This window comes from Phytophthora cinnamomi (assembly GCF_018691715.1).
Source record: "Phytophthora cinnamomi strain GKB4 chromosome Unknown Contig129, whole genome shotgun sequence".
Taxonomy (NCBI): domain Eukaryota; phylum Oomycota; class Peronosporomycetes; order Peronosporales; family Peronosporaceae; genus Phytophthora; species Phytophthora cinnamomi.
This window is the reverse complement of record NW_027151062.1, coordinates 446,175-469,488: the sequence shown is the minus strand read 5'-3', so window position 1 is coordinate 469,488 and position 23,314 is coordinate 446,175. Positions and strand designations below refer to the sequence as shown.

The window sequence follows — 23,314 nt, the reverse complement described above, 5'->3', positions numbered from 1 at the left end:
TTGTGTTTGGGTCGGGCGGGCAAGGAGTACTACATGACGCCGGAGGTGGTCGCGGGGGGAGCGTACGACCCCGTGAAGGCGGATATCTGGTCGCTGGGTATCATGTGGTTCGTCATGGTCACGGGGTCTCCTCTGGTCTCAGTTGCTTCTCGTCAAAACAGGGCGTTCCTCGCGCTAGAGCAATTGGAGGTCACCGGGATTTTCGAGTTGTGGGAATACAACACCAAGCTATCGGCGTCAGTTATTGACCTGATCTCGCGAATGTTAAAGGTTGATCCATCAGAGCGGATATCGCTGAGTGAGATTTTGAGGCATTCGTGCCTGGATAGTGTAGCAGCCTTCTAGCCTCAGAGATAGTCGTAACATGCAGGACAGTATATTATATATATCCCTATCGGCAATATTATAAAACACTAAGAGCAATTCAGTTTGTTTCTTCGTCTCGGGCAGACGACGTGATTCTACTGGGTGCAAATACAAATTTACCCAAATTTAGCATACGGTATCGCTTGACAAGAACTAGAGGGTTGGGCTGGTAGTGCTTTTCAATTATTTTAGTGAAAGCGAATTTTGTAATTTGGTTTTAACAACTCTGAATAGGTATTCCGGGTTCTACTCAAAGTTTCCTCGGGCTATCGCCCCTGAGGGGCATTATTAACAGAGGTACCTAGATATCACCGTGATACCAAGGTATAATTGTGCAAGAAACAGGCGAGTATCACCGTGCAACCGCTCTACGGTTCTGACGAACCGATTCCCGAGGGCCAGTGGTCAAACTCTGACGCGGAGACCGGGAGGTAGCGGGATCGATCCCCGCCGAGTGCGGGACTTTCCACGGAGGCCGGAGATAGGCAATATCTTGGACGAGCAGCCACTCCGTGGAGTGGTCCGCCCTGCCAACCCGCACCCCGGTGTAGGATAGTTGGGTGAGCTGGAGGCCCCAAGTGCCGAAAAATGCCCCATAGTGTAATGAGGGGTATCCGAACCTGGTCCCGAGTTGGGTCGGATAGCCAGAGGCATTCCCACCAGAGCAAGCCTCAAGCCTGGTGCGTGGGTTCTGGTGGCTTAAATCTCTGCGGTTCTGATGAGGATGAAATTCAACAGTTCACCTGATTTTTCAATTGTCATTTTCCGGTTACTTCTCGCCTCTCACACGAGGCGCTCCCCTCTCTCACTCTCTCTTTCATTAGGCTCGCGCTCGCTCAAGCATGGGCCTGGATAACGGTGCTGAGTAAGATGAGCAGACGATCTTTGGCGGTAATAGTGACCTCGTCGACGAACGCTTTGGCGACAGCGCTTCTGAAGACGAACTCTTTGCCTGGCGTGACAGCGCTTCGGCGAGTTCATGCTAGATAACGCGTGGAATGATGGTGGTTACTGGGATCTGGATCGAGGGAATTCAACGACAAAATTCTGGCTTTGGCTCCGTGATACTGTGAAACTGGCAAAAGCTCTCGCGGTTCATATGATACCTTTCGTGATACTTTGTGGTACCTCATCTATTCTGCGCCTGGTTCTGTTAGAGACGATTATGGTCGCAAGTATCACGGATGATACCAAAATCCACCAAACTATTATTGTGTATAACACCTGTGTTAGAAAAAAAACTGAGTGAATTGCTATCACCGGAGGACATACAAATGTCTATATTATTCAGTTCAGTACGATTCTAATTGCCCTTGGAAGCTTGGCATGTGGCTCGTGACCATATGGTTTTAGCTCAGGCGATTGTATAGGCGACCCTTCGATCGATTAGGACAATCGGCCCGGTTTGGCAAATATGAGCGGAATTCACAGTAGCTGTGAATCAATTTTCGTGAACGCTTGTGCAGGACATTGGAAAATGGAGAAGCAGCATCACAAGATTCTGAAACAAATGAATTGACTAACTTCGCTCATATGAACTACTCCTCAGATCTGAGACCCTACCATTAGCAGCAACAAGCTCCTTGCGCCACACAACTATAGAGTGACTCAACCAGACAAAACACGCAGAACTGAGTCGGCCGGAGCAAAATCCAGCGCAGAAAACTGAAACACTCGACGATGCAGCTTCTTGCACTCTTGACATTGGGATCCCGTCCAAATTCTTGCTACTTTTTCTCCCCCCGCCTTCACGGTGTCTTCTCCTTTTTCACGGCTTCTGTTGCTTCTCAGCGGCCGAAGTCGTCGTCTCCTCGAACGACGCGTGGGTCTGCTTGTACATGTCCACGAGGTGCTGGCCGTGGTCGTGGGCGGGTACTTGGCCGGGTTCTCGGCGCTCACGCAGCTCGGGAAGCACTCGACCACGCACGTGAAGTTGGGCTCGTCGAAGAAGGGCACCGAGTAGCGCTCCTGGCCCGACGTGTTGACCACGCGGTGCAGCGTGGACCGGAAGCGGCCGTTCGTGAACCGCTCGGCCATGTCGCCGATGTTGACCACGAAGGCGTCCGCGCGCGACGGCACGTCGACCCACTGGCCGTCGTGGCGGATCTGCAGCCGCCCGACGCGTCCGTGGACAGCAGCGTGATGAGGCCGTAGTCCGTGTGGGCGCCGGCGCCAAAGACGCCCCGGGCCACGTCCGACTTCTCGGGCGCGTAGTGCAGCAGCCGCAGCGCCGCCATGGGCTTGTCGAACATGCCCGGGCCGTCGAAGCGGTCCTTGTGGCCCGCCGCGAAGAGCTGGGCCACGCCGAAGCCCAGCGCGCACATGGCGGCGTGGTACATCTCCATGGTGGCCCGGAACGTGGGGAAGGCGGAGGCGTCCGGGAACACGTTGGGCCCGTGCAAAGGCAGCTGCATGTCGGCGCTGTCGGGCGGCACGTGGCGGCAGATGTAGTAGCCCTCCTTGGTGTCGCCGCGCGTCTGCACGGCCGGGTCCAGCGTCTCCTCGTGCAGGGGCGTGTAGCCGCGCATGGACTCGTTGGCCAGCACCTTGCGCTTCCCCGCCAGCGGCTGGCCGAAGAACGCCCGCATCTCCGCGGGATCAAAACTGGCCGGCCGACTGCCGTACGGGCCAAGTGAGACCGAGGCGAGTCCGGCGGTGCAGCGTGTCCGTTTCTGGACGAGATCGATCATTGGCGCGACGACCAGTGCGTCATGCCAAGTTGAAGTGACGATCTCCTGCTACTGCTACATGAACTGCTGCTGCTGCTCTAGATCGAGGCAGCCTCGTAGGCTTGCTCGAGGCGCAGGATCGAGGCTTGGAGTGTTCTGCTGGGGCTGGCTGCAGCGTCTCCCTGGTTGCCGACGTCGCCGTCTTCCCCCTCCTCTCTCGATGATGTGGGCCGCAATGATCGTGATGTCCGGCTGCTGCGAGCGAACGTGCTGCACGGCGGCGGCCGAGACCATGAGCGACACGACGTAGACCATGGATGCGATGGCACCACACTCCTGTAGACAGCGCACAGAAGAGCAGAGCCGCTCGCCCGAGCTCGCCACGAGCGCCAGCAAGAAAACGTTGTGGTAGTTGAGGCTCGTGGGCAGATGCACGTCCAGCAGGACCGGGTGGAGTCTGCTCGTGGCTGCATCAAGAGTGCCGTTGTTGATGATCTGCGTCCGAGACTCCGGGTCGAAGTAGATGTATGCTTGGGTTCCATGGTGCGAAACATAGGGCCGCCGACGCGACGGAGCTCGACGGCTGTGGCGATCTTCTTGCTCAGCGTCGTGACTAGCAACTCAACAGCGCGCGACCTCAGCTCGTACACGTCCGGGTTGGTGCGTCCTCAACTGGTCCCAGATGTATTGCCGAATACGTGAGTGTACTTTGGATTGCCGTGACTCCCCCCGACGACATGCCAACGACGGTGGGTTTTGGGCATCTTGGGGTGTTTGGAGAGCAGTGCCGCCCTTGCGAGCGAAGATCGCGTCGCGGTGCTTGTTGAGCTAGCAAATGGCGGCACGGCTGACCTGGTATACTTTCGCGAGCACGGCCTGCGTCTCGCCGCCGTCGATTCGAAGCAGGATGGCTCGTCGGTCCTCCTGTAGGGCGGCATGTTTATCAGTGTTAAATCGACTTTTTTTTCAATTAGCAGCAATTTGACGTACCGAATCTCAAGTACGCGAGCCGAGCGTTGAAAACATGGGATCAATAAGGGCATATCAAGTCGTGCCCACGTTGCCATCGAATGCTGCTCGGACGAAATGATGAGATGGCCTTGGGCGACAGGGGCTTCATTTACATGCCTGTCGGCGAATTCGACAATCATCGGTGGAGCATCTATGGGCTCGGATGACCTGACGCACCGAACAGTCAGCAACCAGCGTTAATTCAACAGCAAGAAGGGGTGGAATGGCCATTTGCCGTGGCCTGTCGCGATGGGGTAGTCCCGGTTCGGGGCTCTGGTTTGCAGCTAATCGCATTGTGGCGTTTAGAGGCTTGACAACTACACGCAAGAAGATCTTTACATGTCAGGAGGGGCTACATTCACGTTAGGACAGCCGCACCTGCCGTCAGTTATGGTCTTGGGCTTTCAACAAAGCAACTCAGGTAACGCTATACCAGCGCGCGGAGCACGGCCTCGCCTCCTGATGTAGTTTCCGCAGAAATACCAAAACAATAAATGAGAGCCTGCCAGCCTGCCAGCCTGCCACCTAGCTCGCGACGGCATCTCAAACCTCACATTCTACTCGAATGCATTATTGTTTCGCCGACCAGAGCCGCCCTGACAAAATCTGCCAGCGTTCGGGGCAGTGTAGTCATTGTGCTGACGGAACCGAAGCGGATCAAAATGAAGCTCTTTCCATTTAATCGCGATGTCTACTAGTGGGGCACACCTGCGCTGTCGCGAAACATGACTCAGCAGCTCCTCAAAGTTCAACTTGCAACGGGTGCACTTCAACTCGCACTATGCCGCGTCGATAGGTTGAACCGACGGATTGGCCTGTTTTTCCGCATGGTCGTTAACGTTGGGTTCTTTTGACATCCAGCACAATTCTCGCAAGTAGGCAAAGACAAGCTTATCATATATCCATCTGTTATCGGGTTTTGGCAGGTATTAACCCCTTGGTTCCCAAGATTTTGGGCCCCGAACCGCAAAGTGGAATTCGTAAGTACAGTGTTTTGCCTCAATAGCGCAGCCATCACATCTAATAACCTCGCAGACTATATATAATCACCCTGTTTTTCACGAACAGCAAGATTCAGCCAATCACGCCATCGACAGTATGGTTCCGCCAATCAAATTACCACAACCGAGGACATAGGGGAAAACGTCAAAACAAAAAGCGTCACACTCATGTCATTGCGCGCCAAGATCACCTTGGTCGGTCGGAGCGACCGGAGCGACTCGCTCCTCATTCTTTCATTAGCCAAGCCTAACCAAGTCTACAAGCATCGAGTCTGCAATGCCGACTCTTCCGAAGCCTTTCCAGAAGCGCCAACGCCTCACGAAGCAGCAGGAGCTGCAGATTTGTGATCTCCGCCGCCAGCTGCCTGCCATTACCAACGTTGAGCTCGCTGTGGTGGCCAAAACCAAACTCTCCCTACCGAAGCAGCCGTCGCCCCACGTCATTGCTCGTGTATTGAAGTCGGAGACTATGCTAAGGAGCCTTCCGGTCGACTGCTTGGCGCGCAAGAAAATTCGCCCGCGCTTCCAATGCGAACTGGACCATTGCGTTGTTGAGTACGTCCTCATGTGCGAGGACATCCAAGTGTCGCTTACTGGCGAGATGATCATCATGCGGGCTCGCAAAATCGCCAGGCTTCTAGAAATTCCGCCGTCGTCACTACCAAGCTTTACCTGGTCTTGGCTACGCCACGTGCAATCTCGCTACGGGATTCGCTGGAAGAGAGCTCACGGGGAGTCGGGTGCGGTCGACTTAGAGGCTGCAGCGCCTGAAGTTGAGCGCTTGCGCGGCATCATTGCGACCTACTCCCACTCGTAGTCGACTAGTAAAACCTCTGTCACCCCATTTACTTGAGAAATTGTATACAAAGTACGACTGCGCTATTGAGGCAAAACACTGTAACGACTCTCATGTGTACCTTCACCTCTGTATGGTCGTGGACTGTCTACTTTGGGTAGGTGTATAGACTTTGACGAGTTTTCTCGGCAAAGACGTAAGTCTTACGACTCTGCGACCCTCATGCAAACAGCAAAGTCGTAACTGACGGCATTCAAATCTCAGTTTGTCATCCAAGAGTTGCACACGGAAGCCACTCATTTCAGATTTCGCGCGACAAAAGGTACATCGCCTCAACATTTCAGAGAAGACAAGGCACATCAGCTAATCACATCTCCTTTCCTATACAGTACGCACGAGGAACCGTTACTCAAAATCAACGTCGTCGTTCATATCCGAATTTGCGCAGGCCACGGAGGCGTCGCCGTTGCGAGACCAGGCATCCATCTGCAGCTCACGCCGAGTTTTCTTGCGCAATCCAGACTCTTGCCCTGGCCGACGAAGAACGACGCGCTTACCCAAGGTAGTCGGGATGGCGAGGCCGCACTCGAAATCCTCGTGCCAGATTTGAAAGCACGTCTTCACGGCCCCCTTGTACTCACGTCTCGCTTTTTGGCATAGGTAGGACATCGCACCATCGAGCGAGCAGCTCTCACAGTTGTAGGTCGTTTGAAACGACTTTTTGCGTATTCCGCGAAGCAGTGCGCAGACTTTACATGACCTCTGACGCCGTTTTTGAACGCCAGATACAGTGACCCAGTCGTCGAACTGCGCAAGCGAATGGCCTTCTGGCCCTGTGCGCTTACGCACCCGCTTTCCACTTCTGGTAGGTGGTGTGACGGTGATGCCCTGGAAGTCTTGGGCCTTGAGCTGAAGTAGTTGATTCTGCAGGACGCTGTACCATTCACCGCGTTTCATCGCCGTTGTGCCATTCGGCTTGCACGCCTCCTTGTGTGACAGATAAGCGTTGTCCATTGCAAGGTCCAGGAACCCAAGGAACAGGCTCTTATAGTATTTTTGCAAGCGCACAGAAGTCTGGAGTGAAAAGCGCTGGCGACGGAGCTGATCGTGGACATCCACACCGCCCACCCAGCGCTGGTAGTCATTTACTGCGCTTGGACGCGGGACTGTGATCGGCCCGACCCGCTTGACGTTGCGTTTGATGGTGGACTCAGCCATCGCCGAGCCCGTGCACAGGTAGTGTACGGGCTTTCGATCCCACCAGTGAAACACCACCATGGATGGGACAGCCACCGAGCGCGAGAACGTGAACGAACCGCGTGGAATGAAGCTTGGTCTAGTGCGTCGAGTCTCCCGAACATTGCGGTTGAAGCCGAGACGATTTGTCATGATGGTCGCCACGATGTACACGGGCATTGTCAGCAGCTCAACGGCGAGGGGGATGGAGGAATAAAAGCGGTCAACGACGACTGCGTGGTAGGCGAGCCGGTTGTTGGCCAAGACCACCTTGAGGTTTCGGATCACAGCAGCTGCACCAATATTGTGGTCAACTGCGTCCGCTTGTGTATCTCCGACATCACGCTTGCCAGCGTATACCTCAAACCTGAATAGTTACGACCAACCAATTCCCTGTCACGAATCAAAGCCATAACTTACGACGTACAAAAGCTCCACGCACCGATGACAGTACGCTGGTTTGGAGTCGCATGTCATGAACATTTTAGTCCCGTAGCGATGCGGCTTGTCCGGCATAAACATTCTCGTCGTGTTTCGCTTAGACGTCGCAGGAAGGACGCCTTCATCAAAAGAAAAAAAAACACTGGGGAGCGTCCACCCCGCAAGGAAACGCTCTTGTATCTTGTCAACTACAGGACGCAGCTTCCACAACTTGTCGCGCTATCGCGCAGCCTCGTTGTTGACAAAGTGTAGGTCACGTAGAATGTCCTGGTAACGATTTCGTGCCATGAATCGACCGAATGTGCCAGCAGGAATGGCGCCATCTTCGGTCATTGACCAATGGTTCGCGAATCGACGCTGCTGAGGGCAAAACATGTGGGATACAATCAACCCGACCACGTGAAGCAGTTCGTGAGTCTCATACGCTGGTTTCACTCGCAGCCGTCGCCTTCTGCTTCAGTGTCTCTCTCGTGCTATCAGAACGCTCGCGCTGCTTTGACCGTATTCGCACTGCTCTTGCGGCGACTTGCTGGCTGCAGTAGCGGTTGGTTTCGACAAATATCGAGACCCAGAGTGACGTTGGCACAAAATAAAAGAACGTTTGAATCGGCGAATGGCACAGACTCCGCAGCTTCGGCACAGGTCCCGCTCCTTCCTCAGCGAGACCAGGATAGGCCTCTCTCGAAGTCTCAAATGCTGACGATACGGTGACCACTCCATTGTTCTCAGTGCCGCTCGCCGATCGCGTAGCGCAGCACGGCTAAGCGCGTCGTCGTCACCTTGCCCGGTTGATGCAATGAATGCCTCGTCCATCAATACAGCATCAGCTTCTGACAAACCGTCGTCATCGTCATTCTGGCCTGGGCGTGCGACGTCATCATCATCGACGTCATCATCATCTCCATCCTCGCTGTCTTCGGAGCTCAAGTTCTCGTAGTCGTTCTCGTCTTCGTTGTCATCTAGATAGTTCACATCTCGCTTCCCCCGGGGCGGTATTTCCCGCCGACTGATGCTTGGTCTTGCCGGTGTGTTCTCGGTATCCGAGCTCTCAACAACTGATGCCTCTGAAATATATAGCAGCTGGATAGCACCACCAATGATATCGCGTTGCGACTCACCATTATGTATGGCGGATGGAGTAATATCAAATGTTCTAACCACTGCACCTTGCGATCGCTCCAGCGGTCGTTGCTGGCTATTCGTGACACTGGCGTCTGCGTCGCTAGCGGTTGGGGAGTCGAAGAGCGCGTCTACAGCTCGCTGTGAAAGCTGCACGCTCATGTCGATCTGCGACACGGTGACCACGTCCTTGATCTTCACATCTGCCTCACCGACAGCGATATCGTTCATCCCGCCGCCCGCACTATCCGCGGTGATCGCGTCGACCGCGCTGTCGGCTTCTGTCGCGCCGTTCGCGCTCTCGTCGCTGACGTCCAAGAGGCCTGACTCGATAACGTAGGTAACCACAGCCTCTTCGCCCAGAAAGATGTCGACACCCACGACGCCGTCGCTTAGCGCGCCTGGTTTCACATACGTCCAGTCGGTAGAGATGCCTGATGGGCGTTTCGACGTCCACCCGACCGCGCGCAGTTGACGCCATAAATGCTTGAAGTCGATCTCCCTCGCATCCGTCGCGGCTGCGGCTTCGGGCTCACGCGACCACTCGACCGGGTGCGGCCCATCGGTCAAACTCTGGAATGGCAGACGCGCGGCGCGCAGTTGCACTCCGCCCCCATCCCTGGCCTGTTTCTAGCATGTCCCAAAATGACCTCTGCCTGCTTATATTTTTTTGTTGAGAATACACTTGATTAAAGTATCGGGTCATCGTTTTCGAGCCAATTCCTATTGTTGTGATTTGTTAAGTCGTAACTTACGACTTAAAAAATCACGAAGTCGTAACTTACGACGTTGGGAACCAAGGGATTAAGTATGCATCTTCTTAAGATATCCTCGACAAACTGGAGCAGTTCCAGCAGCATTTACTAAATTCCGAGAAAGGACGGGAATAAAATTTGGCGGACGGGGGGGATTGGCTCCCAGACTGATGAATGACCCTTTTCTGCATATTTCTAACCAAATTTGGGATTTGGTCCGATTTGAGCCGTCCAAAAAACACCGTGGGAATTGCTCCACTGTAGACGACCAGGTCCTCGTCATTTCGAGGAGAGCAACGCTAGAGCAAGACGGGGCGGGTCGGGAAACAGTCGCAGAACGCCATTCAGACACAAGCGCGGTTTAAACCCGATAGGAGATGGTTATCTGATAAGCTTGTCTTTGCCTACTTGCAAGAATTGTGCTGTGTTAAGGTTTTGGATCGGACATGTTAGAGGAAGGAATAGCAGAGGAATATAACAGCGGAGGACAGCGTGAAGGTGCCGAAGGAAGAGGCCTTGGAGGAGGAAGGACGCCCGGAGGTGCTTGTGTATTAGCAGTCAAAAGACGGAGTGAGGACATTGTCAAAGCAGACGGCACGTCGAGATGGTAGACGAAGTGAGTGTGTTTGAAGCAGAATACATTCCAAGTCCTCAAATTTCTGCAGAAAATGGGTAGGTGGGCTAAATACGTGGTTCATTTGGAGTTACGTCGACGCGGGATGGGCGTTTCACCAGCGTTGCGTCCATATCGGCGTAGTCCCTGATAGGGGTTGCTCCTGCAGGCATCTTCAGCTTTGACCTTAACCAAATGCACGTCTGAGAATGCTCAACTTTAACATGCTGGATGTCAAAAGAACCCAACGTTAACGACCATGCGGTAAAACAGGCCAATCCGTCGGTTCAACCCATCGACGCGGCATAGTGCGAGTTGAAGTGCACCCGTTGGAAGTTGAACTTTGAGGAGCTGCTGAGTCATGTTTCGCGACAGCGCAGGTGTGCCCCACTAGTAGACATCGCGATTAAATGGAAAGAGCTTCATTTTGATCCGCTTCGGTTCCGTCAGCACAATGACTACACTGCCCCGAACGCTGGCAGATTTTGTCAGGGCGGCTCTGGTCGGCGAAACAATAATGCATTCGAGTAGAATGTGAGGTTTGAGATGCCGTTGCGAGCTAGGTGGCAGGCTGGCAGGCTCTCATTTATTGTTTTGGTATTTCTGCGGAAACTACATCAGGAGGCGAGGCCGTGCTCCGCGCGCTGGTATAGCGTTACCTGAGTTGCTTTGTTGAAAGCCCAAGACCATAACTGACGGCCGGTAACTGCAGGTGCGGCTGTCCTAACGTGAATGTAGCCCCTCCTGACATGTAAAGATCTTCTTGCGTGTAGTTGTCAAGCCTCTAAACGCCACAATGCGATTAGCTGCAAACCAGAGCCCCGAACCGGGACTACCCCATCGCGACAGGCCACGGCAAATGACCATTCCACCCCTTCTTGCTGTTGAATTAACGCTGGTTGCTGACTGTTCGGTGCGTCAGGTCATCCGAGCCCATAGATGCTCCACCGATGATTGTCGAATTCGCCGACAGGCATGTAAATGGAGCCCCTGTCGCCCAAGGCCATCTCATCATTTCGTCCGAGCAGCATTCGATGGCAACGTGGGCACGACTTGATATGCCCTTATTGATCCCAAGTTTTCGACGCTCGGCTCGCGTACTTGAGATTCGGTACGTCAAATTGCTGCTAATTGAAAAAAAAAAGTCGATTTAACACTGATAAACATGCCGCCCTACAGGAGGACCGACGAGCCATCCTGCTTCGAATCGACGGCGGCGAGACGCAGGCCGTGCTCGCGAAAGTATACCAGGTCAGCCGTGCCGCCATTTGCTAGCTCAACAAGCACCGCGACGCGATCTTCGCTCGCAAGGGCGGCACTGCTCTCCAAACACCCCAAGATGCCCAAAACCCACCGTCGTTGGCATGTCGTCGGGGGGAGTCACGGCAATCCAAAGTACACTCACGTATTCGGCAATACATCTGGGACCAGTTGAGGACGCACCAACCCGGACGTGTACGAGCTGAGGTCGCGCGCTGTTGAGTTGCTAGTCACGACGCTGAGCAAGAAGATCGCCACAGCCGTCGAGCTCCGTCGCGTCGGCGGCCCTATGTTTCGCACCATGGAACCCAAGCATACATCTACTTCGACCCGGAGTCTCGGACGCAGATCATCAACAACGGCACTCTTGATGCAGCCACGAGCAGACTCCACCCGGTCCTGCTGGACGTGCATCTGCCCACGAGCCTCAACTACCACAACGTTTTCTTGCTGGCGCTCGTGGCGAGCTCGGGCGAGCGGCTCTGCTCTTCTGTGCGCTGTCTACAGGAGTGTGGTGCCATCGCATCCATGGTCTACGTCGTGTCGCTCATGGTCTCGGCCGCCGCCGTGCAGCACGTTCGCTCGCAGCAGCCGGACATCACGATCATTGCGGCCCACATCATCGAGAGAGGAGGGGGAAGACGGCGACGTCGGCAACCAGGGAGACGCTGCAGCCAGCCCCAGCAGAACACTCCAAGCCTCGATCCTGCGCCTCGAGCAAGCCTACGAGGCTGCCTCGATCTAGAGCAGCAGCAGCAGTTCATGTAGCAGTAGCAGGAGATCGTCACTTCAATTTGGCATGACGCACTGGTCGTCGCGCCAATGATCGATCTCGTCCAGAAACGGACACGCTGCACCGCCGGACTCGCCTCGGTCTCACTTGGCCCGTACGGCAGTCGGCCGGCCAGTTTTGATCCCGCGGAGATGCGGGCGTTCTTCGGCCAGCCGCTGGCGGGGAAGCGCAAGGTGCTGGCCAACGAGTCCATGCGCGGCTACACGCCCCTGCACGAGGAGACGCTGGACCCGGCCGTGCAGACGCGCGGCGACACCAAGGAGGGCTACTACATCTGCCGCCACGTGCCGCCCGACAGCGCCGACATGCAGCTGCCTTTGCACGGGCCCAACGTGTTCCCGGACGCCTCCGCCTTCCCCACGTTCCGGGCCACCATGGAGACGTACCACGCCGCCATGTGCGCGCTGGGCTTCGGCGTGGCCCAGCTCTTCGCGGCGGGCCACAAGGGCCGCTTCGACGGCCCGGGCATGTTCGACAAGCCCATGGCGGCGCTGCGGCTGCTGCACTACGCGCCCGAGAAGTCGGACGTGGCCCGGGGCGTCTTTGGCGCCGGCGCCCACACGGACTACGGCCTCATCACGCTGCTGTCCACGGACGCGTCGGGCGGCTGCAGATCCGCCACGACGGCCAGTGGGTCGACGTGCCGTCGCGCGCGGACGCCTTCGTGGTCAACATCGGCGACATGGCCGAGCGGTTCACGAACGGCCGCTTCCGGTCCACGCTGCACCGCGTGGTCAACACGTCGGGCCAGGAGCGCTACTCGGTGCCCTTCTTCGACGAGCCCAACTTCACGTGCGTGGTCGAGTGCTTCCCGAGCTGCGTGAGCGCCGAGAACCCGGCCAAGTACCCGCCCACGACCACGGCCAGCACCTCGTGGACATGTACAAGCAGACCCACGCGTCGTTCGAGGAGACGACGACTTCGGCCGCTGAGAAGCAACAGGAGCCGTGAAAAGGAGAAGAAAATAGAAGTCTGGGGGAGAAAAAGTAGCAAGAATTTGGACGGGATACCGATGTGAACGCTGCATCTTTTGAGTATTTTAGTTTTCTGCGCTGGATTTTGCTCCGGCCGACTCAGTTCTGCGTGTTTTGTCTGGTTGAGTCACTCTATCGTTGTGTGGCGCAAGGAGCTTGTTGCTGCTAACGGTAGGGTCTCAAATCTGAGGGGCAATGCATATGAGCGAAGTTAGTCAATTCATTTGTTTCAGAATCTTGTGATGTTACTTCTCCATTTCCCAATATCCTGGCACAAATGTTCACGAAAATTGATTCACAAGTACCTATTTAGAGTTGTTTTCTGCGAAAAATTGCTCTTCTTTCCACCCGTACTGGACAAAACTAGAAATGGGATGAGAATTGAACGTGATTTTTGGTAGGTTTCTGCCAAAGTTGTTGAGAACGTTTAAAGCCTTCGCACTCAACCAAATTCGAACAAAGTTACCCGTGAAATGCATCTGCAAATGGAGTCTGAACCCGCAGCCACGATTTAAGGCAGGGTTCTGCCAATGTTGTTACTGCACTATTTCCAAACTAGAAGGAGAATGTTGGGATTTTTCAGAAGTAAGGATCTACAGCACGTACTACCAACAGTAATAAAAAACTAAGGCAAAATGCATCTTTATTTCGGCTCCCACTAAAACACTACATAGACAACTTCGCAATATTGTTTGTTCTCAAAACTCATAAAGATTCACTTTCAGCTGCAACAAGCGGGTTTTTACGTGCAGTTAAAAGACTTCGAAAACGATAAGATCTAACGCCCCAATATCTGATACCACGCTGCGGTGGTTTTGGTGCTTTCCCCAGTGTCTCCAGCAGCGATACTGCACACGAGTTTTTGTTTTCTGCAGAACTACAAGCCCGAATCCGCTCAATCCACTAGTCAAAACACCATCCTTCTAGTTTAAGGAGCAGCAAACGTGCTCCATCGTCAATCTGCGAAAAACAATTCCGCGGTCGTGAAAATACTCCAGTGCCTATCCTAGAAATATCCCCCTGTTGAAGCAATTGCGAACATCACAACGTGGGGAAAAGGTTGATTTAAAGTTGCGCACGATATCAAAGCTGATATCATTAACGCCAGTCGATTTCCTACGTGGCAAGCGGTATGGCATCTGCGGATCAGCGAGTGGTGCAGCCTTGCCCAAATCGATACTTGACGAACACACTTATGCTCCCCCTCAAAAGGGTAGGATGTTTCACAAACTTACTGCTTGGTCTGGTAACATCAAACCATGTCGACAGCTCGTTCACTATACCTCCAGACTGGATAACCAAGTGATTACCACGTGGTTATCCAGTCTGAGTCATAGTGAATGAGCTGCCCACATGGTACTTTGTCGTAGAAAACCGAGACCAGATCGAGCTCGTCACTTGTAAATACAGACTGATGTGAAGCTACATTGTGCTTCATCCGCGTCAAAATCTCTAATTGCTGCCGCGTGTCTCACATATCATACACAAATTTCTTCTCGTTCTGTATTAAGAGCTGGTAGGCGCGATTCCCGCAGCATTTATACCAAACCTAAATCCCGAGAAAATACGGGAATAAAATCTGGCGGAGGGGGCCTTCTCCGCCAGATTTTTGATTGGCTTCCAGACTGATGGATGCCCCTTTTCTGGCGTATTTCTAACCAAATTTGGGCTTTGGTCCCATTTGATCCGTCCCAAACGCTGCGGGAATCACTCCACTCTTTCGTTTCGCTCAATGATGGCGACACAGAGGGTCTTGTTCGCCCCACGCCCAAACAGCTCCGAACGGATGCTTATGAGGACGTGATCATGTCAAGGAGCTCAGTCCTCGAGCCTGAATTCAAAATCAACCGAAACATCTCGCCACCAATAACGCCAGACACAACGATATCCCACACCTTCCTGCCCATCCAGTGGCCTGGAGATAAAATGGCGACGCACGCTTCTGTCGACCATTTTCGGCTGTGAACCTGATGTTTCCGTCAGGATCCATCAAAGCGCAGAAACCTACAAGTCTCCAAGCTAGACAATAAATAAAACTTTCACATTATCGTTTTTACCATAGAAATAGCTTACCCCAGGAAAAGTCGCAACCACTAACCAAAGCATTCCAGGTAGACAGCAAAATGGGCACCAGTGCATCGACGAAGGCGTTGGGCGAGTTCGATTCAGCGCTCAAAAACTCGGCCAATACTGGAAAGTTAGTGGTGACCCACTGCGAGCTTTTGGCACTGCCGCCGGAAATGCTCGAGCGTGCCATCCACCTGCGTGATCTGACACTCGAACACGCCCAGCTACAAAAACTACCGGCTAGCTTCGGCTGCCTCGAACTACTCGAGTAAGAATCATCAGCAATTCATCTATCTACCAACATTCTACGAGTTTTAACGGTCCTTTCGCGGATTCAGACGACTGGAAATCAACTGGAGACGCTGCCGCTCTCATTCCACCAGCTTAAACGTTTTGAGGAGCTCGACCTGAGCACCAATAAATTGCGCTCTCTCCTCGGGAATTTCTGCGATCTCAGTGCACTACGCCGGCTTCTCGTTCTCGATAATCCGTTCGAAAAACTACCTCGGGAGTTTGGCGCACTCAGTAACCTCGAAATGCTAGACATGCGAAGAAATCAGCTCCGCAGACTGCCAAAGTCATTTCCTTGTCTTTCGAAGCTCACTCGGCTCGATTTAAGTTGCAACAAGCTTCGCAAATTACCTGATGCGTTCGGAAATCTGAGCGCTCTACGCGTCTGTAACCTCGGACGCAACATGCTCCAGGAACTGCCCGAGTTTATCGGGATGCTTGGGTGTCTCGAGGTTCTAACGCTGCAGAATAACGCGCTGTTTAAGCTTCCAACGTCTTTTGCAGAGCTTATAACTCTCAAGAACCTGTCGCTCACTGGTAACAAGATCGAGTGCTTCCCTCGCTCACAGATTGGCGCTCTGAAGGCGTTGGTCACATTGACGTACGCAGACAACAAGCTGCGCCAGTGGCAACCAGACGAGAAAGGTATCGTTCTTGACGAGGATTCACCAGACAAAGACGAAGTTGTCGATACTGAAGATGATGAAGACGTCGAAGATGTTTCGCAAATGCCGAGCAATCCTCTCGCAACCTTGACCACAGTGCAGTATCTTGATTTGAGCGATAATGCACTAGTTGTGCTCCCAAAGCAGGGCTGGGACTGTCTTGCCGACCTTCTGCACTTAAAGCTTGCTCGCAATCGACTTCATGTGCTTCCTGCTGGAATAGGCAAAATACCAAAGCTCCAGCAGCTTGATATTTCTGGGAACAAGTTGACGACGTTGCCTCTTTCCCTCTTCAAAGGTAAAACGCTCGCGTTCCTCGACCTCCAGCAAAACGCACTGGAAGAAATACCAGACAATGTCGGTGAGTGCGAGGCTCTCGTCCGCCTCGTGTTGACGCGAAACCGTGATCTGAGAGGTCTACCAGGAAGCATTTGTCGTCTTTCTCGTCTGCAGGAGCTTCGGGTGGACAAATCCTGCTTCTTGGCACTAGAAGACGAGCAAACGACTTTTTGTCGGGGTATAGCCTTCTTCTCAGCGGAGTAGAGTTCGCTGGGTTTTCCTCCGCCATTTGACTGAGTACCGTTGATAGGGTCTGTTCCTCACCCTCAACTCATTTACGGCAACGAAGGGAGGAGGAGGAGCTGGTTCAACTCGAAGTTTCTCCAAGATGATGTCAGTGAATCATCAACCTGTAAAGTCATCGAGACGACCAATATCTACGACCGCAGCGAGTTGTACGAGGCAGTAGCATTAACCTAGGCAGACTAGGAAAAACGCAGCATCAAGATATATACGCATAGCTGACAGCAGATAGACATGGTATAAATTCAGGTGTGCCGTTCATCTTACAGAGCCTTGCCGTTGTACACGAGCTGGTTGATCTTCTCCAGTAGCAGCTCGGCCATCTCGCCGCAGATGGTGAGCTCCGTCTGAAAGCTGCGCCGCAGCTCTGTACCCTGCTCCCCCGGGTACTTCTGTTCATACTTCCGAACGAGTTCTATCACGGCCTCGTGGTAAGCAAGGCTCTGGCGCCAATACCCCACAGTCTTCGAGGTGTCTGACGGAAATGCGACTTTGCCGCAGGCGTGAGCAAGTCCGAAGTAGCCGAGCAGCATGGTTCGGAACTCGTTTGGTGACATGGCTTCACTTGGAAGTGGAACCGACTTGCCACCACACAAGACGCTAACCCGCACGGGGTCTTCTTTGGTAGATCCGTCAGGCTCAGACGACGGGTAGTAGAGTAGCAGGAACTGTTGGTAACACTGGATCGCCTTGGTTGCATACGCCATGGCCTTCTCCCCCGCTTCCTTACTGCGTTTAAGCTCGAACACGTCGGCATTCACCTCTGCACACTCGAAGTAGAGTTCCTGTGGCAGATCGCTGAAGGCGCGCTCGTTCAATGTGTCGCCCAACATTGGTGTCAGCAGCGCCAAACGTCGTCTGTGCATAGCAACTTGCCGTCCCCGAGCATCTTCGAAGGGCAGTAGTCGCTTATACAGAGCGCTTTCGCGCTGGAGGAGGCGCACATGCTGCGTCACAAAGCCATCCAGCACGAACAGCTCGCGGGCGCGGGTACAGGCCCTGAGACCCATCTTAAACATGTCACGAGCTTGGCCAAAAGTCTCCACACTTGATGCGGGTACAAACTCCATGCCAAAACCTGGCAGTTTGGTTTGTTCGTCCGCACTAGGTGCCAATTTGGCCAGCGTGGTCTCCATGCATGGTAGGACAGGGTCAATACCCTAAACACTGTAGCCATCCCTCCTCATCCCTGCAAGCTGAAGCTTATGCCATGCAGGTCGAGTAGATCTCAGCCACCAGAATCTTCTGGTCCTCATCATCGTCATTATTCTCTGTTCCGTGGTGAAGCAACATGTACTCGCTGGCTTTGAGACAAGTTCCTGCGTCCTTCGGGTTGTCCGTATCCAGGTAGAACTCCACGAGTTTCAATGCATTGCGCGCCCACTCGTGCGCTCCTGCAAACCGCGTCGTGTCTCCCTGCTCCATATCATGCACGCACTGCAGCAATTGAAGCTCCAAAGTCGACAGGCAGAACCTCGCCGAGTCACCCGCCATCCCCAAGCTGCCATACACCTGCGCCAAGTAAAAGTGCGTGTGCGTTAAAGCCGCCGCCAACGCGCCGTCCTTCTTCTCCTCGGACTTGTCGCACAGCGTCTGTGTCGCCGATAGATAACACAGCGCCCTCAAAAACGAGCTCGGAAAGGGCTCAAAACACCACGTACGATGAGGCTCCTCCACCGCCAGATAAGTGGCGCCTAATTTGGCGGCTGCGACGGCCATTTCCTGCAGGAAATAGGCACCAACAGCGACAGTTTAGTGTATTTTAGCCTTTTTTTGTACAGGAGAACAATACTGTAGTGTTTGTGGCGCAGGCGCCGCCACATATACCACCAGGCATGCTTTTTTTAAATGTTAGCCAAGTAGTGCAGCAGGAAGAGGAGATGTGCTCAAGGTTGTGTTTTATAACTGCGAAAAAGTACTACAGCAGTCGCCAATACTGAAGTTAGGTGATTCGGAAGTTTTGAAAAAATCTATCGACAGTTTTTACTATAATAGTCTAGAGATCATAATGACTATTAACAGGGTGTACCGGTTTGAAGGTACTCGCGGATTTTTTTTCTCGGATTTTTTCTATCCTCTATTTACAAAAAATCTTGTGCCTGGTATCACTAATGAGGGTCTGGAGGATAATATAAAATGGTGCTTTGAGAGACCGACCACATGAGTCGATTCTGGTGAAGACACGGGCAACATGGAGGTTCCTGGGTTGACGTTGCTGTCGTTAGTGGTCGAGTCCATCAGTGACACTTGAGAGCGGCGCCCAATCTGAATGCCGTTTTTTTTCTGCCGCTCGGCGCTTGAAATACAATCCTCGCCGTAGTTTAAGTCGACGGCGGCGTTCGCGAGGGTCCAGCACGACGGGACTCTTCAGGGCTCCGAGCCTTGAACTGGCCCGAATCCCTGCTATCTTTGCAGCGCCTTACGAACGAAACCCGTCTTGGTGCGTTGGCTCCGTCGCCCTCATTCGGTCTATCTCAGTCAACGCAGACAGACAGCTTGATAAGAATCGAAGCGCTGCTTGCTGCTGGACAGTAATGGAGCACGTGGTCGTGTGCCGCTTCCTGCGCTTGAGCTGCAGCGAAGACGAGCACCCGCTCTTCCGCCGCGAGTACGCCAGGTAGGGGGCGCCACGCGTGACGCGGCGTTGACGAGTTCACTCGTGAACAGGTCTACATGGCCACTTGTCGCTAATCGCGGGACGGATACACTTGTGTCCTCCACAGGAGCAACCGAGAGAAAGGAGTCAAGGTGCAACATCGAACGCCAGTGTCTTCGGTTGGTCAGTGTAGGACCAGGACTAATGCAACGCTCTTGTTGAATTAGCTGCTCCGGTGCTTCCCACACTGCTGTTCGGAGCACGTCAAGCAGAGCTACTGCGGGTGCTCCGTGCACCTCCTCGTGACCTTCTCGGCGGAAGTGCGTGGCGTTGATCTGGATGAAGTGTTGGTGACGACTCGGTTCGAGCCCTCGCTGGTGGCTCCGCTGTGGCCAGCCAGTCTGGCAGGGTTGTTTCGAGATGCTGGCGCTGCAGGGGACGACGACAGCGCCAGACACGATAACGAGCGGAAGCTTGACGTGGGAGAAAGCGTCCAACTTCCCGCGAGTCTGCTCGCATTAAGCGCAGGTCCGTCGTCCAATAAGGGGGCTGTCTGGGTGCGTGCTGAGAGGGAGAGTGCATCGATGCAGGGTCGTTTTCCAAAGGTAACTACGAGAGTCGACTGCATCGCTATTGTCAGCGTGAAAGCCACTAACTGTTTGATAGAATACTGTGTTGTACGCCATCAACAAGCGCAAGTTCCCCAAGTGGTTTTACAACTACGACAGCAGCACCACGCGCACGCAGCGTGAAATGACCCACCACCTCGTCGCCTACGTTTTTCAACAGAACGTTTCAAGGCATTCTGCGCACCAAAACCAGGTGCATGACAGCGATCCACCGACTGCAGTTGTGTTGGCGCGGCATGCCTCGCCTGCATTCCGATTGATCTCGTTTCGACGATCGGGCACAACCAGCAACGACTCTGGCTGCGAACTGCCAGCATTGGATACCCCCGTAGTCAACGAGGCCTCACGAGTATCCGGTATTTCAGCACAGCAGCACTACCAACATCAAAGCCAATTCAATGAAACTACGCAGCAATGCGCAGCTCCACACCAGCAGAATCGGTTCCCAGCCCAACAAAGCGATGAGCAAGCTGCAGAAAGCTACAACATCGATGACGACCTTGATATTGGTCATATTTCTGCTGGTGGTGATGATCCAGGCCAGTGGCATGGATCTCGTGAGAAGGGGCAACATCTTCTGATCTTGTGGAAGTTTCTCAAGTGTATATCACTGCATGACATGGGGATCAGCGCTGCCACAGTCGGTTCATATCTGTTGCGTGTTTCGGCACCCAGATCTGAATCAGAGCAAGAGCGCGTAGCGATCTCTTTCCTGAACGGTATCTCCGATCGTCCTCGCGGCCATCATGACCGGTCTCCATCGCCTATCGCTGGCAGCACGTCGCCAGCAACACCGTCCCCAGCACCAGAGCGTGAAATCATCCGGGTGGCTGTCTGTCTCTTCCTGCGTGGGCTGTCCTCAACCACTGTCAAGTGGATTCTGTGTACAGCAATCCGAATGGGAAGCGATATGGACAGTAAAGAGAGGCTCCGCGAACAGTTCACCTTTCTCGTGAACAGGCTATACGATGCTCTCGACGATATGCTGCGTGAATACGCCAACGATTCATCATATGGGAATCAAGAGGCCGGCGTACCTGCTCTCATTGATGCCATTCTAACTCTCGTGTATGGTCAAGATCGGTTTGAAAGCATTCGACCGGAAATCTCAGCTCTGCTGGATAGTCAACAATCGCCCGAGCTGCTGACAAATGCTTTGGACGACTTCTTCCAGACGTATACGGCTCAGGTTCGGGAATTCATGATTGCGTCTGCAACTCAACTTCATGGGATTGATCTGGGTCGTGATACAGAGGCGCTAGTCGACAGGAGCGCCGTCCTTCACAGCGGATTCAGCCGTCGATGGACGCTAAATCCTCAGTCGGTGATAATTCTTGATGCCGTGTCGGGTCGGGCGAGAGACATACTCCAGGACTTCCGCGTGATTGACGCTGCACAATTTGTCTACGAGGCCGGGTGTGTTGACGTCGAGTTGGATACCACGACGCCGAGATTGTTCATTCAGTCCGCATTTTCATTCGCAAATCATGCGACCAAGACGTCAATGGCACTGCTCCTGGACGGTCGGCTGCGCGTATTCCGCGTATTGCCCAGCGGGTTGTCGTCCATGATCGCGACGACCGGTGGATGGTCCATCGGCGACTACGCAGGATCCTTGTCAGACGACGGTCAGTCACTGAACATGGACCTCTTTGCGTTTGCGGAGGGATATCACCCTCACTCTGGGGTCGAAATAGCAGTGGTGCGTCGAGTGAACCTGACACTAGCCCTGATGCTGGGGAAGTGCATCGCTGCGGGAAATCCCATACGCTCCGGTGGTGACTCAGAAATAACGGTCTTAGTAGTCCATGGGAGGGTCTACGGTTCCGCGTTGAGACCTTCGAATCCTGGTTTGGGATCTATCGATCGGGCATCGACGCACAGACTGTCAACTACGTCAAGTTCCGATCGAGCCGCTATGTGGAGCGAGAAGAGATGGCTACCTTTGATGGAGATGCAGGCAGAGTACGTCGGGTTCCCGCTCACACGTGGACCTTCGGGTGCTTTTTGGCATTAAGCATTGTGTTCGTATCCTCTCAGGAAGCTGCTCGATCGTCAAGCACTGTGAGAATAGAAGAATAGCGCTAAAGTGCGTGACCCCCTTTGGATTAACCAGTGACACGACAAAGTCTTGCTTGCAGAGTTTGGAAGAAGAACGCTGTACATGCCACACGCGATTTATATCCCATAGCCGTGACGGGGATAGTAATGACATCTTACGTGTAGCTGACATAGCTAGCTTGCGGCAGCAGGAGGCCTGCGCTAGAGAACTGGAATTCCGTGAAAAGTTCCATCATCTACTCGTACTGTGGAAGTTCCTCAGGTGCGTATCGCTGGCGGATGTCCACCTCGACGCCGATATCGTTGGATCGTATTACTTGGTGCGTGCTGCAGCGCTTGCACTGACCCCAGAAACGAGCTAGAGCGTGTAGCAGTCTCCTTCTTGAGCAGTATCTTCGAACGTCCCATGTCTCCAACGCCTAGCGTTGGCAGTACTCTCCAAGTGGTAGTCCGTCTATTCCTGCGTGCTGCGTCCTCTTGTTGTGTTGAGCGTCTTCTGCGGTTAACCATCCGACCAGGAAATGATCCGAGTCGCAAACTGCCCGTGAGAGAAGCCTCACGGGCAGTTTGTACATCTCGTTTCCAGTCTGCACGACATCCTCGACGACATGCTGCGTGAGTTTGCGTCTGTCAGCAACGACTCAGCACCAGAGAACCCGGATGCAAGCTTACCTGCTCTTGTACATGCCATATTGCCTCTCGTGTACGATCATGATCGGTTTCGTGGCGTTCGACCGGAGATCTCAACTCAACTCGATCTTTAACATTTGCCCGAGACGCTGGCAAACGATATGAACACTTTGTTCCAGACGTATATGGCACAGATTCAAGAATTCTCGATTGAACCTGAAGAGGCTACATGTGACGGATTCATGTAACTATGCATGATTCGTCAATTTCTTCATACGTAAATTATCAATTGGTACATTTGGAGTACACGTCAATTGATAACTTGACCAATGACAGTTGAGAAGAAGTTTTTGTCAATAGTTTAGCGGACGTAGCTACAACAGGGTAGTGCAGCAACATGCTAGCGACAGTTAAAACTCAATGTCACTCTTCAATTTTCCATTGTGAGCGCTAGTACCATTACACTACAGTCAGATGCCCCGTACTCCACAGCGGATTCAGCCGCAGATGGGTGCTGGATCCTCAGTCGATTCAAGCTATCGATGTAGGGCCCAGTCAATTGCGAGACGTTCTCCAGGACTTTCGTGTTATCGATGTCGTACAATTCATCCGCGAGGCCGGTTGTGTCGATATCGACGTGACAGCGATGCGGATGTCGCTTCAGTCAGTATTTTCGATCGCACACGAGGCGCCAACCTCACTGCTCCTGGACGGCCGGTTGCGCGTCTTCCACGTGTTGCCCAGCAGGTTGTCATCCAT

At 53.5% G+C, this 23,314-nt stretch overlaps 8 protein-coding genes across 8 annotated transcripts; 4 read left to right on the top strand and 4 right to left on the bottom strand.

Moving 5' to 3' along the window:
• Nucleotides 1–33: 33 nt before the first annotated feature.
• Nucleotides 34–345, top strand: IUM83_18728 (CAMK protein kinase; the record flags this gene model as incomplete). Its single annotated transcript, XM_067943738.1, has 1 exon — nucleotides 34–345. One exon carries the CDS (start codon nucleotides 34–36, stop codon nucleotides 343–345), a length of 312 nt encoding a protein of 103 aa, XP_067780025.1.
• A 1,629-nt stretch (nucleotides 346–1,974) lies between these two features.
• On the bottom strand, nucleotides 1,975–2,954 carry IUM83_18727 (gibberellin 2-beta-dioxygenase; the record flags this gene model as incomplete). Its single annotated transcript, XM_067943737.1, has 2 exons — nucleotides 1,975–2,472; nucleotides 2,547–2,954. 2 exons carry the CDS (start codon nucleotides 2,952–2,954, stop codon nucleotides 1,975–1,977), a joined length of 906 nt encoding a protein of 301 aa, XP_067780045.1.
• A 2,370-nt stretch (nucleotides 2,955–5,324) lies between these two features.
• IUM83_18726 (CENPB protein Homeodomainlike) lies at nucleotides 5,325–5,864 on the top strand (the record flags this gene model as incomplete). The annotated part of the gene is made up of 1 exon (XM_067943736.1): nucleotides 5,325–5,864. One exon carries the CDS (start codon nucleotides 5,325–5,327, stop codon nucleotides 5,862–5,864), a length of 540 nt encoding a protein of 179 aa, XP_067780075.1.
• Nucleotides 5,865–6,248: 384 nt separating this feature from the next.
• On the bottom strand, nucleotides 6,249–9,209 carry IUM83_18725 (uncharacterized protein; the record flags this gene model as incomplete). The annotated part of the gene is made up of 3 exons (XM_067943735.1): nucleotides 6,249–7,446; nucleotides 7,522–7,639; nucleotides 8,687–9,209. 3 exons carry the CDS (start codon nucleotides 9,207–9,209, stop codon nucleotides 6,249–6,251), a joined length of 1,839 nt encoding a protein of 612 aa, XP_067780047.1.
• A 2,982-nt stretch (nucleotides 9,210–12,191) lies between these two features.
• On the top strand, nucleotides 12,192–13,078 carry IUM83_18724 (gibberellin 2-beta-dioxygenase; the record flags this gene model as incomplete). The annotated part of the gene is made up of 2 exons (XM_067943734.1): nucleotides 12,192–12,599; nucleotides 12,674–13,078. 2 exons carry the CDS (start codon nucleotides 12,192–12,194, stop codon nucleotides 13,076–13,078), a joined length of 813 nt encoding a protein of 270 aa, XP_067780046.1.
• Nucleotides 13,079–16,902: 3,824 nt separating this feature from the next.
• IUM83_18723 (KIF-1 binding protein) lies at nucleotides 16,903–17,775 on the bottom strand (the record flags this gene model as incomplete). The annotated part of the gene is made up of 1 exon (XM_067943733.1): nucleotides 16,903–17,775. The coding sequence occupies one exon, from the start codon at nucleotides 17,773–17,775 to the stop codon at nucleotides 16,903–16,905; it is 873 nt and encodes a 290-aa protein (XP_067780049.1).
• Nucleotides 17,776–17,842: 67 nt separating this feature from the next.
• Nucleotides 17,843–23,314, bottom strand: IUM83_18721 (KIF-1 binding protein; the record flags this gene model as incomplete). The annotated part of the gene is made up of 2 exons (XM_067943731.1): nucleotides 17,843–18,361; nucleotides 23,252–23,314. The coding sequence occupies 2 exons, from the start codon at nucleotides 23,312–23,314 to the stop codon at nucleotides 17,843–17,845; spliced, it is 582 nt and encodes a 193-aa protein (XP_067780083.1).
• On the top strand, nucleotides 19,174–21,657 carry IUM83_18722 (uncharacterized protein; the record flags this gene model as incomplete). Its single annotated transcript, XM_067943732.1, has 5 exons — nucleotides 19,174–19,256; nucleotides 19,363–19,387; nucleotides 19,463–19,840; nucleotides 19,902–21,566; nucleotides 21,652–21,657. 5 exons carry the CDS (start codon nucleotides 19,174–19,176, stop codon nucleotides 21,655–21,657), a joined length of 2,157 nt encoding a protein of 718 aa, XP_067780048.1.